Source organism: Salvelinus alpinus, chromosome 35, assembly GCF_045679555.1.
Source record: "Salvelinus alpinus chromosome 35, SLU_Salpinus.1, whole genome shotgun sequence".
Lineage (NCBI taxonomy): Eukaryota > Metazoa > Chordata > Actinopteri > Salmoniformes > Salmonidae > Salvelinus > Salvelinus alpinus.
This window is the reverse complement of record NC_092120.1, coordinates 24,958,404-24,972,102: the sequence shown is the minus strand read 5'-3', so window position 1 is coordinate 24,972,102 and position 13,699 is coordinate 24,958,404. Positions and strand designations below refer to the sequence as shown.

The window sequence follows — 13,699 nt, the reverse complement described above, 5'->3', positions numbered from 1 at the left end:
AACATTCACTCCATTCAGCTGGTAGCAAGAAACACAGTTGATCTTATCACAGAGATTGGAAAGGTGACCAAATGGATCCTTCCTATACCCAAAAGGGTGCCTGAAGAGTGAGTGGAGGTCCGGTGTGTGTAGACTGTCTGCAGCTGTTGACTCGGACAGAGGAAGGGGCGGGTGAGGTCTGGGAAACACAGGGAGGAAACGGCACTCCACCCTGATCCTAACTGTGACAGAACAAAGACAACCTCCACCCCTCACACATCTTACTGTACTGGACATGGAAACAGAGAGCCTGTTTCAACTGATAGCCTGCATTGTAGGCTATAAAGCACACAGGACATAATATTAAGTGATAATGCCCGAGAAGGCGGTGTTTGGAGGATATATTGGCACGGGTGTTAGATAATTGTGCCAATATATCCTTCAAACACCGGCTTCGAGGGCATTATCACTTTTATACAATGGGTTACCAACATATTCAAATAATGATTGACATATTTTCATTAACTTTATTTTGATGAATTTATTTGACATTTAAGTCATTTAGCAGACGCTCTTATCCAGAGCGACTTACAAATTGGAAAGTTCATACATATTCATCCTGGTCCCCCCGTGGGGAATGAACCCACAACCCTGGCGTTGCAAGCGCCATGCTCTACCAACTGAGCCACACGGGACCTGTGAATTTATTCATACTATTTCATCCTTCCACAAGATATAGTCCCGACACAAATCTAGGGTTGCTACCCAAGCTGGCTGGTCGTTCATTCTATCGGTTCGGTTGCTGGAGACGTGACCCAGTCGTTCAGTCTAAATGTTCCATTGCCATACTGGCTGGCAACGTTCTTATCCCTTGCTTACTAGCTAGGCAACTACGGCAACTACAGTGCAGCCAGAAGAACAGCAAAATAGCTGCACTTGAATTTGTTTAAGCTGTTTTCTAGGGACATTTATTTGTATGCATCCGTAAAAATGAGCTAATGAGGCACGATTTCGCCTGGCATAGAAAATGTGCTCACTTGTCAGGACACTGTTGTTCAGAAGAGCTAGCCTATAACACAGCTAACACAATCACTTCAAACTGAAGCTGGAAAGACTGCAAACTAGCTGCACTTCATTTCGTAAAAAAAAAATTCAAATGACATTTCTTTGTATATATCCATAAAAATGATTCAAGCTGATTCATGATTTCGACTGGCTGAGAAACGCTGCCTGCCTGCCTGGCTGTCTCATTCCGATTCCCGACACGTTCATTACTATGGGACAGCTGAAAATCACATTTGAATATTGAAACAATGTTGCAAACGTCGTAGAGACAGAGAGCAAGGTTAATACAAATCTCAGAGGTTGAAAACTAAATGTTAGTCTAAAAGAAATGTGAAATAATGTCTAGATGCTTTTAATAGTCGAGATCAAGTTTATAAATTGCCTGGCTGGGCTGATGAGACAGTGGATTGCGCTGTCAGATTTTTATGTAAAAACAAAGGACTCAGAGAGGTCTGGATGACAAGTTCAAAGTGAATGATGCAGTGACAGCCAGGATACCAGTCTAGACAGTTCTGTCCAATCAGGAAGCCAGCGCATCTAGAGCTTGCCAATAAGGAAACAGGGTCAGACTTGGTCGTCACTAGTTATGTTACATTCACAAATAATAAAAAAATAAAATCGCTCCTCAACAGAAATAGGGAACCAACAAAATGAGCCTCTGACAACCAGAACGAAACAGGTGGGGTTTTAAAATGGGTTCTGAAAGGCATCCATGGGGGTGCCTACTGACTGGGTGCTGGCCAAACAAACTCGAGTAGGGTCTTAAACACCCACCATGTGTAACCGATGTGAAATGGCAGCTAGTTAGCGGTGGTGCGCGCTAATAGGGTTTCAATCGGTGACGTAACTTGCTCTGAGACCTTGAAGTAGTTGTTCCCATTGCTCTGCAAGGGCCGCGGCTTTTGTGGAGTGATGGGTAACGATGCTTCGTGGGTGACTGTTGTTGATGTGTGCAGAGGGTCCCTGGTTCGAGCCCAGGTAGGGGTGAGGAGAGGGACGGAAGCAATACTGTTACACCATGGACGCCCACTAGATTTGTCGCATCCACAACTAAATAGGACCAACCTCGAAAACAAAAACCAAAGCCTGTAACAGTTACCACAGCCACAAAGTCATAAGTGTCACGCCCTGACCATAGATTGTTTTGTATGTTTCTATGTTTTGTTTGGTCAGGGTGTGATGTGGGTGGGCATTCTATGTTGTATGTCTAGGTTGTCTTTTTCTATGTGTGTGGCCTAGTATGGTTCTCAATCAGAGGCAGGTGTCAGTCGTTGTCTCTGATTGGGAGCCATATTCATTCCTTTGTGTTTTGTGGGTGGTTGTATCCTGTGTTAGTGTTTTCACCATACGGGACTGTTTCGGGTTGTTTGTTTTGTATTTTTGTTATTTTGTTCTGTTTGATTGATTAAATTATCATTATGGACACTTACCACGCTGCGTATTGGTCCGATCCTTGCTACTCCTCGTCAGACGAAGAGGACGAAACCCGTTACATTAAGTTCCACCTATTTCTACAATTTTTCTTAAAATACAATTTTAAACCTAACCTTATGCCTAATCTTAAATTAAGAATATTTTTCATAAATTTTTACGATATAGCCAATTTCAACTTTGTGGCTTTACTATCTAGTGTAAACCGCCAGACTGGGATGATCTCAAAGCAATGCTAATAGCCACACCTCAGACTAGTGATGGGAAGTTTACTAGTCGGAGTTGTGGACGTTTCTACTCATTTAGTCAAAAGAACAAATCTTGACTAATTTTGTTCAGTTCAAAAGAATGATTAAAATAAATAAAAATAACTAGAGTTAAACTAAAAATAAATAGGCCTAAGTGGTGGTCATTAGGGGAAATTCTTATAAATGTGAATGTCCAGTTGCAGGTGGTTCTACAAAACAAAAAATCAGAAAGCTATTAAATCCATGTTTTGTACCGCGCTGGGAGGTTCTTCACCGACACACATCTAGCATTTCCCAGCGTCATTGCAGGAACTAGTCGTTTCTAGTAGTAGACGACAGCAAGTTACACAGTGCGACCAAAACAAAGATCTACACACATGCAAGAGTCATCTCTCGCTCGATACAAAACATGGTTTCAATATTTTTTTTTGTAGAATCAAACCAAATGTTATTTGTCACATGCGCCGAATACAACCGGTGTAGACCTTACAGTGAAATGCTTTCTTACAAGCACTTAACCAACAATGCAGTTTTAAGAAAATATATTTTTATAAAGTAAGAGATAAGAATAACAAATAATTAAAGAGCAGCAGTATAACAATAGCAGGACTATATCCTGGGGGTACTGGTACGGAGTCAATGTGCAGGGGACACCGTTGTCGAAGTAATATGTACATGTAGGTAGTTATTAAAGTGACTAAGCATAGATAATAACAGAGAATAGCAGCAGCGTAGAAGAGGGGTGGGGGGGCAATGCAAATAGTCTGGGTAGCTATTTGATTACATGTTCAGGAGTCTTAGAGCTTGGGGGTAGAAGCTGTTTAGAAGCCCCTTGGACCTAGACTTGGCACTCCGGTACCGCTTGCCGTGCGGTAGCAGAGAGAACAGTCTATGACTAGGGTGGCTGAAATCGGACAATTTTTACAGCCTTCCTCTGACACCGCCTGGTATAGAGGATGGCACGAAGCCTGGCCCCGGTGATGTACTGGCACTACCCTCTGTAGTGCCTTGCGGTCGGAGGCCGAGCAGTTGCCATACCAGGCAGTGATGCAACCCGTCAGGATGCTCTCGATGGAGTAGCTGTAAAACCTTTTGAGGATCTGAGGACGGCATGCCAAATCTTTTCAGTCTCCTGGGGGTGATAAGGTTGTCATGCCCTCTTCACGACTGTCTTGGTGTGCTTGGACCATGTTAGTTTGTTGGTGAGGTGGATGCCAAGGAACTTGAAGCTCTCAACCTGCTCCACTACAGCCCTGTCAATGAAAATGGGGGCGTGCTCAGCAACTGGACAAACATTTATAAGATAACCTTTTACCCGAAACGAGAAAAGTATTGCCAAGAGCAGGTTAGTTGAAAAATCTATGGTGTCATTTTGTATAAGCTAAGCTGTAACGTTGAGTATGGAAACATCGTTATGTAACATATCTTGCGTAAAAAAACGGTAGTTAATTATGATCCAGGTTTAGCCTCAGCCCCTTGACTTGCAGGAGCAGTCAGGTGAGCACGTGGTGGAGAGCAGATCGTGTTGTTTTAAGGGCCTCAGCAGCAGGCCCGCTGCCTCGAGCAGCCTGATCACTTACACAAGAGTCTGCTTCCGCAAGGAAAGCCCACCCTCTCCATCCCTAAACTAGTCACCTTCCATGTTTTGAAATGGAGCCTAGATAAGCTTTGACTAGTCACTAGTGGGTGGTACCAGAGAGGTAATTCCAATACCTACAGTTATTGGTTGAAAAGATAGCCATTTCGAAACCTGGTTTTGTGTACTTGTGCCTACACACCGGGTCTGACTGGCCATGTGGCATTTCAAATGCCAGATGGGCTGGTTGATTTTTTTCTGTAACTTGTTATTGGCACACTAGGCTGATTATTCGCGGGTTGCCATACTTCATCTCTATAAAATAATAATACTACCCAACCTCATAGGCTTAACCTCCGTGGGATAACAGACCACAACAATACTGAGGGAAGGGGGATGCAATGGCTCCAAAAAAGCACATAATAACGCCCTACACATTGACAGACAATCCTATTTCCAGTAATCCCTCAGAATTTTTTTTCAATATCTCACAGTTTACTGCCGCAAACAGTGAGGCATGTGTTTGTGCGGCTAATCTTTTTGTTTTGCACACAGCACTTCAGAAGGGTATCCTGCACTCAGTAATGTGGGTGCAAGCACACACACAACTGATATTCATCCACATGATCCCAGTGATTTTTAGCATTTCCTGTGGTAAAGAGAGAAATAAAGAGTGCAACATTGTTGATTACACAATCTCCTGCTCCGCCTCTCCTCTGCCCTCTCTCCTTCGCAGCTAAGATGTTGAAAAAAAAACTAGAAAAACTGAACACTAAGGATTGTATTATAATTGAGTGAAAGTGCTTGAGTGTATTTATAAAAGGTGCTTGTGTGTACTTGTGAGACTGATTATAGAGCATGTGTATGTGAGTGAGTAAGCTAGAAACTCACCGCTTCGGTGGATGTGTTGGTCCTGAGCTGGGGTCTCCAGAGGAAGGCTCTGTCCCATGATCCAGCCCCAGAGGGGCCTCTTTTGCTCTTTCTACCCAGGAATAGGCACTCCGTGCTGGGCAGAGGAGGAGCACACCTGGTCCACAGCTTGTTCAACCAAGTTCCCTGGTCTCCTCTTTCCCGGACACCTCTGTCTACTTTGCCAGCAACTCTGTGCGACTTTCTTTACCCTCTACCTCTTTTGGTATACTCCTCCCACTCTCCCTCCCTCTTTCGGTCTCTGTAAGACCTACCCTCCCTGCAAGTGCTCCCCACCCTCTCCCACTGACCCTCCCTCCTTGGTTCTCTGGGCCGGTCAGCATTCACAGACGGATGCCTATCATTCCTTTGAGCTGCACTGGTGGTGTATAAATATGCGTTTGTATTTTAGTGTGTTTGTGTGTGTGAGAGAGTGACATAATTTACCAACATTCTCTGGCTAACCTCTCAGGCTTTAGCCCTTCATATATGCCCACCACAGTGGGATCCTTTCTTCACAGGATCTCTTTCCACTTTGAATGGGGCACTCAGCAGCTTAATAGACCAAAACCAGTAGTAATGAAAGTAGTTTCAGCGGTGGGCTCTGACTGCTCATGTGACCTGACAGTGGCAAGATCCAGGTCAAAGGTTAAATAATGACACCCACTGAGGTATTCATATTCTGTCTCTATGGAGCCACCATATGGATGTACAGCATGAGCAGGAGGCTCCTAACAGCAACTCTGCCAGTAGGGCTGAGAGGTGTGAGTAGTCACAGAGAACTGCAAGGATGGGCCACTGTCCAAGAGAGAAATATCGGGAAAAAATATAGACAGTAGTACCTTCTCTCTCTCTCACTTCCGACATAGAAATGAAATTGTTTAAAGCTGAAAAACCAGAGCAGGTACAAAGCTACTAGCTTGTCCTTTGGGAGAGATATCTATTTCTATCTGTGCCCTCTATCAATGGAGATGTAGTTCAGCTAGAGCAGAAACTTCCTTCTCTCTCTGAGACCACACAGCATTCCATCAGCAGAAATGTCGCTAGTACTGCTGAGGAGGTCATGGGCTGGCAGGTAGCCTAGCGGTTAAGAGCAGAAAGGTTGCTGGTCTGAATCCCCGAGCTGACTAGGTAAAAAATCTGTTGACGTGCCCTCGAGCTAGGCACAACCCTAATTGCTCCTGTAAGTCGCACTGGATAAGAGCGTCTGCTAAATGACTAAAATGTAAATGTGAAAAATGAATGCACAATGGCGAGCCATTCAAAATGGCCGCGTATGCTTCACAAAAGCCTTCTTCACATTCACTTCCAGTCAGCACTCATGACAAGAGCAATATTGAGATGATACTGGATCGTTCCATGTCATTTCAGCAAGCCATGACAACCATGTTGACCTGGCCACTGTTTCAAATGCAAACTTTTAAGCATGAGAATGCATTACATAGGATATGAAGAAACAATACTCTTAGCTGCAGCTTCATACTATACTGAACAAAAATATAAACGCAACATGTAAAGCATTGGTCCCATGTTTCATGAGCTGAAAGAAAAGATTCCAGAAATGTTCCATATGCACAAAGCTTGTTTCTCTCAAATTTGTGTACATCCTTGTTAGTGAGAATTTCTCCTTTGCCAAGATATGCCACACCTGTCAGGTGGATGGATTATCAAGAAGCTGATTAAAAAGCATGATCATTACACAGGTGCACCTTGTGCTGGGGACAATAAAAGGCCACACTAAAAAGTGCAGTTGTCACACAACACAATGCCACAGATTGAGGGAGCGTGCAATTGGTATGCTGACTGTAGGAATGTCCACCACAACTGTTGCTGTAATGTATTGAAAACAAAGTCACTAAAAACAGACACCCCTTTATTATTATTTTTTTAAACCAATTTGTTTATGTATTTGTCTGAATTAATCTAAAATATTATATTCTACATGCTTTAGCATTAGTAGTCCATCAGGCCAATAGATGGCGATGTTGCACTGTGGTAGTCAGGAAAAACAGCAAGTTCTGGCCAAGTGCACGCACCATTCTTCAGAATAAAGAAAGCATCAAAACTTTGCAGATGTAAACTTGTCCGTTCTTTTTAACAGAACTTCCAAACGTTCTAATATCAAAAAAATATGTAATAACATGCAATTTAACAACTTTGTCAAAGTATTATCACGTTATCTGGAGTGTGGACGTTTAGTGCAGACAGTGCGGGTGCATGAGAGAAAGACGATTTTACGTTGGTGCCACTATCTTAAAGCTGAATGTATTGTTGTCAGTTTTCTTTATTGGTAGCAGTTTGTAGAAAAACATTCAGTTATTTTTGTCTTCATATATAAGTGTTTTTATTGTATGAACATGAAATACATTGTGGTTTTCATGTGAAATCATACAGTAGACAGGGTTATTTGTGGAACATTTTTGAATTCTGCTTTAGGTAAAGTGCATTTATGCAGTGTATTTTAAAGTGTGCACTTGTTTGATGGTAATGTTTTAAAAGTACGAAGAAGAAAATAGACAATTGAACAAGAGAAAAAAAACATTCTTCAGAATAAAGAAAACACCAGAACTTTGCAGACGTAAACTTGTGCCCGTTATTTTTTACTATTACAGGCCACCTCAGCTACAGACTGAGGCCGGTAACATTGCCAGAGAATTTAATGTTAATTTCTCTACAATAAGCCGCCTCCAAGGTCATTTTTTTTTTTGGCAGTACATCCAACCGGCCTCAAAACCGCAAACCATGTCTATCCACGCCAGGCCAGGTCCTCCACACCCTGCTTCTTTACCTGTGGGATCGTCTGAGACCAGCCAACCGGACAGCTGATGAAACTGAGGCGTATTTCTGTCTGTAATAAAGCCCTTTTGTGAGAAAAAACTCATTCTGATTGGCTGGGCGTGGCTCCCCAGTGGGTGGGCCTATGCCCTCCCAGGCCCACCCATGACTGCACCTCTACCCAGTCATGTGAAATCCATAGATTAGGGCCTTATGAATTCATTTAAAATTGACCGATTTCCATAAACACAACAATTTCAATGATTTTACTCAAAATAATTGAAATTGTTGCATTTATATTTTTGTTCAGTATACTTGTCAAACATAGGATTTTGTTATGGATTGGCGTGTTGGAATGTTACTCACTAAAATTTTTGTTAGGGTCCAAATTGGATGTTATTTACTATATTTATTGAATATTATATGAATCCTCTAATTTAAAATGGCCAAATTGGGTGCAATCAATCAGCTTAATGTCTCAGAGATCCAACTATATTTCGACAAAATAATGTTGCAGGAATGTTAACCTTATCAGAAACGATTTCAAAACAATTTGAAATGGCGGGTGTCAAAATCCTCTGTCTTGTGCTTTTTGAGGTGGAACAACAAACTGTTTGGGCAAAATACAGAGACAGAAAGAAGGGAGCGTGAAGGGACACACAAACGACTCCTTCCCAATGGAGAGCGAGAGAGAGCGAGAGAGAGAGAGCGAGATATCGGCAGATCCAGCCAGGCTGTTTTGGTTAGAACGAAGAGCATGTTTAAACCCACTACCTGGGGTCACATGCAACATGACAACACAGGGCACTGAACCGACGTGGGGTGTATTCAGTGATGTGAAACGTTCTGGAAGTCACAGATAGGAATAGAGTGAACAGAGCTGGCATGATCTGACAGACAATCATATCTGTTCTACACGATACATTCCTATCTGAAAGTTCTATCATGAACAGGCTCCTGGGTTTAAATATTTGTTTTCCTTCAAATCCTTTGAGCGTTTGATTGAGCCTGTCTGGAGTGCCAGGTGGGCGAGGTTTTCACTTTGGGGACTATTATATTGGTTCCATTGTGCTAGGCAAGCTCAATCAAGCACAGCTAAAGTATTTGCTGATTTGAACAGATGAGGTCTCTGACCTTCTTGGGCTGTCTCTCTCGGGTAGGAGCGTTTGGCCAGTAACCGAAAGGTTGCTGGATCAAATCCCAGAGCCGACAAGGTAACAAAAGTGTCGTTCTGCACCTGAACAAGGCAGTTAACCCCACTGTTCCCCAGGCACTGATGAAGTGGATATTTATTAAGGCAGCCCTCTGCACCTCTCTGATTCAGAGGGTTTGGGTTAAATGCAAAAGACACATTTCAGTTTTACAACTGACTAGGTATGACCCTTTTCCCCTTCCCCTTCTCTGATTCTGAAGATGGAGTCTGTAGTTGTACGGCCCTTTCTCACTGCCCCACATAAAGCCAAACTGGGCTGGCTTCCAGAGAGCGGGAGACAGAGCTGGGCCAATCCGCATGAGCCCGGAACCTGTCGACCTGGAAAACAGACTGGGCCAGGCCTCTTCAGCAGGCAGACGGCACGGAAGCTCAACACACAGACTGGTGCTAACAAGAAAGGGAGGGAGCCCATCTCCCTTGCCTACAGAGGGCGCCATAGAGAACTGAGCTGTCTGCTGTGCGCCGAGAAGCAGCAAAAACAAACTGCCCCATAAACACACCCAGGTCTATATTGCACTACTACACAAACCACAATGAACAAGAAGCCAAACTTACCACGATTTTCCATTACAAGGTCTGAGGCGCAACAGTCAACGGTTCCTGAAAAAGAAATGGCAACATTATTTATTAGCCTGCAGAGGTAAATGGCAAAAGGTCAACTTTAATGAGTAGCATTTATGTAAAAACTGAAAAGATGTACACTGTAGAAGGTCATTGGTGTTGGGAGGTGGTGGTCTTCAGCAGCAGTAGGTAGGTCTGTGGGGAGAGGTTTCAGGCCTCCCTGGAGATGCCCTCTCGGCTCAGTCCCTCTGTCCAGAGAGAGCACAACACACAGTCAGTCACACACAAATGGGAGGGGAGAGCATTTTACCAGCTATAAATGGGGATTGATAAACTCAAGTGACATTCCACATAAAACAACACTTACATATTTAGAGGATTTGGAGTGAGGAGAAGGGTAATGGCATCACTATGACACGCAAACACACATTGTCTTGACGATTGTTTGAAAACTGCATTTTTCTCTCTTCAGATTTACACCCAAATCTGAATTCTAAGCTATTTAATAAAAACAATTAGCAATGAACACATTGTGGTGTGTGGTAACTAAATATTAACTTGGGAAAAGAGAGTTAAAAGACATGCTCATTTACAGTCCATCTAGACTAAAACACACACACACACACGACTCTAGCTGCAGCTCGGTGTGACAGTGTCATAGCCAGGGGGACAATATTAAACCTTGGGAACAGAGCGGGAGCACGTTTGCAACTTATTTTTAGTGTCGCCAACTCGAGCAGATCTGCTGTAACAGGGACCTTTTTCAGGGAGAATGAAGGACAAGCACAGGAATGGTGTGGGTGCGTGCGTGTCAAGGGAGAGATGGTGGAGTGTCAAGGGAGAGGTGAAAAAGTGTGGGTGCAGGCTTGGGTTGAATGGCTGGAACCCGGTTACCAAGATTAAACACCCAAAACCACTCCCTTTTCCCGGGTTAAATAACTGTGAGAAACCAATAAATGATTTATATTAACAGCATGACGTTAAACTGTTAATATGCAATGTCTAAACCTGGCTTCTCTACGGCCTTCTCTCTGCATGATCAATCATAAACGCTCATGGTGTGGACAGACCATCTCGGTATGGAATGCAGTTCACACCGCATGTAGACCCATCATGGTAACTTAAAAAAAAAATACTTGCGACAGGTATGCTTACATTTGCTGCAGCATAGCATACTGCTACAGTAATATAAGGACCGAATGCACGTCTAATTTACACATCTCCATCTGGCTTTCGGGGATCAGTGGATTTTTGAATTGTAAAGATATTTTTTATTGCAGCTGCAGTTTTAAAACAGCCTATCACTCGAATATCGTTGCTTTAAAATCAGAGCATGCGCTAGCAGACTCTCCATCAATTCCCTTCAAATTGCATGAAAATAGATAATCCTGTTCAAGACATTCTAGCCTACCTCTTTCAGGTAATACATTCAATGCAGTATTAGCTTTACATATAGCTATGAATGATGGGTTATGCATAATAAGCTTCTAACTTATAGCCTCTGTGTCTTTTGCAATACGCATGTGCCTGTGCTCCGCTGGCCTCTAGTTAAAAAACCCTGGCAGGAAAAGCTAGAATAGCTTGCTGGACATTTTATATTTAAGAAAAATGTTATATACGAATAGACTATTTGAAGAGGGACGCAAGTTCGTTTGCTGAATGTTAAATACAACAGTCAACAGAACTGATGTTTAGTTTGAAAGAAGAACGAACGCACGATGGCAGTAGGCTGTATGCAGTTATTTAGTCAGACCCATAACCATTAAAATCTTCATGAAGGGAAGTGAAAGCCATCTGCATCTAATTCTAGTCCTATATTATTCAAGCATGTCATTAGAATGATAAACGTAAAGACCACGAAAATCATTTAATTTAGTGTAACGATCTGGGTGTAGTGGGTGCGAAGTCAGGCGCAGGAAGCAGAGAGTTCAGTGGTAGTGCTAATTTAATGCACAAAACGGCAAACATAAGCCAACCCACAAAACACAGGGCGCACACAAAACAAATGCCCCAAAACCGGGGACTGAAACAGTCCAGCAAAACCCACGAAATGAGAAACACGTAAACCTCAAAACGTGCACCCTAGTCACACAAACAATCCCGCACAAATAGCAGGCGGGCCTACTGGTTAATATAGCCCGACTAATCAACCAAACACAAAACAGGTGAAACCAATAAACAGAAAAGGGGGAAAAAGGATCAGTGGCAGCTAGTAGGCCGGTGACGACGACCACCGAGCACCATCCGAACAGGAAGGGGGAGCCACCTTCTGTAGGAATCGTGACATTTAGCTTAACTGTTGAAAGTGAGGAAGGAATGAAGCAACAGGAGGTAAGAGAAAGGGGTAGGCTAGTAACATCAGGGGAAATATTAATAAAAGGTACAGTGCCTTCAGAAAGTATTCAGACCCCTTGACTTTTCCCACAATTAGTTTACAGCCTCATTCCAAAATTGGTTAAAGTTTCCCCCCCTTAAAATCTATACACAACACCTCATAACAGACAAAAGAAAACAGGTTTTTAGAAATGTTTGCAAATGTATTAAAAATAGACTCAAAATTGAGCTCAGGTGCATTTCCATTCATCCTTGAGATGTTTCTACAACTTGATTGGAGTCCACCTGTCGTAAATTAAATTGATTGGACATGATTGGGAAAGGCACACACATGTCTTTATAAGGTCCCACAGTTGACAGTGCATGTCAGAGCAAAAACCAAGCCAATGGGGTCGAAGGAATTGTAGAGCTCAGACAGAGGATTGTGTTGAGGCACAAATCTGGGAAAGGGTATTAAAAATTAATTTGCAGGGACCACGTTAGGTGTAATGTCTTTGTGTGTGGTGAGTGAGTGAATGAGTAAGTGAGTGAGTCAGAGGTAAACGGAGAAAGTAATGAAAAGGCTGGAGGAACAGTAAAAGCTACAACCGTTCTAACTTGCTGCCCATTCAGAGGCCTTATATTACTACCATCAGATCATTTCCTGCAACCTCCCACCATGAAATGGTTATGACTTGCTTATAGTTGAGAATGTTTGGGCTAAAGTCTTACTTATGCTAAGGCACAAAGTTACAGGTACAGTGGTTAACAAAGGTTAACTTCTTATGGCTGCAATCCCGCTAACGGGATCGATATGACAACAGCCAGTGAAAGTGCAGGGCGCCATATTCAAACAGAAATCTCATAATTAAAATTTCTCAAACATACATGTGTCTTATACCATTTTAAAGGTAATCTTGTTGTTAATCCCACCAAAGTGTCCGATTTCAAATATGCTTTTCAGCGAAAGCACTACAAACGATTATGTTAGGTCACCACCAAACCACAATAAGCACAGCCATTTTTCCAGCGAAATATAGCAGCCACAAAAAGCAGAAATAGAGATAAAATTAATCACTAACCTTTGATGATCTTCATCAGATGACACTCATAGGACGTCATGTTACACAATACATGCATATTTTGTTTGATAAAGTTCATATTTATATCAAAAAAGTTTTTAAGAGTTTACATTTGCGCGTTACATTCACTAGTTCCAAAAACATGAAGTGATTTTGCATAGCCACATCGTATCAACAGAAATACTCATCATAAATGTAGATGATAATACAAGTTATACCTCTCCTTAATGCAACCGCTGTGTCAGATTTCAAAAAAGCTTTACGGAAAAAGCAGACCATGCAATAATCTGAGACGGCGCTCAGAACAATAGCCAAATTAGCCGCCATGTTGGAGTCAACAGAAACCAGAAAATACATGATAAATGTTTCCTTACCTTTGATGAACTTCATCAGAATGCAGTCCTAGGAATCCCAGGTCCACAATAAATGCTTGATTTGTTCGATAATGTCCGTTACTTATGTCCAATTAGCTACTTTGGTTAGCGCGTTTGGTAAACAATTCCAAAGTCACAAAGCGCGTCCACTATAACGTGATGAAATGTCCAAA

General features: G+C 42.5%; 1 protein-coding gene across 5 annotated transcripts in view; it reads right to left on the bottom strand.

Annotated features, from left to right (window-relative positions):
• The window catches only part of LOC139564047 (phosphatase and actin regulator 4B-like), an 85,691-nt gene that overhangs the window by 22,489 nt on the left and 49,503 nt on the right, over positions 1 to 13,699 (bottom strand). For 4 of the 5 annotated variants that reach the window (XM_071383251.1, XM_071383253.1, XM_071383249.1 and 1 more), the window contains 2 exons: positions 9,899 to 10,005; positions 9,752 to 9,796 (listed from right to left, as the gene is read on the bottom strand). In XM_071383251.1, coding sequence (XP_071239352.1) covers positions 9,752 to 9,796; positions 9,899 to 10,005 — 152 coding nt within the window. Of the gene's footprint in view, positions 1 to 5,190; positions 5,414 to 9,751; positions 9,797 to 9,898; positions 10,006 to 13,699 lie in introns of those variants that run through there. The other variant, XM_071383254.1, reaches the window with a different exon arrangement.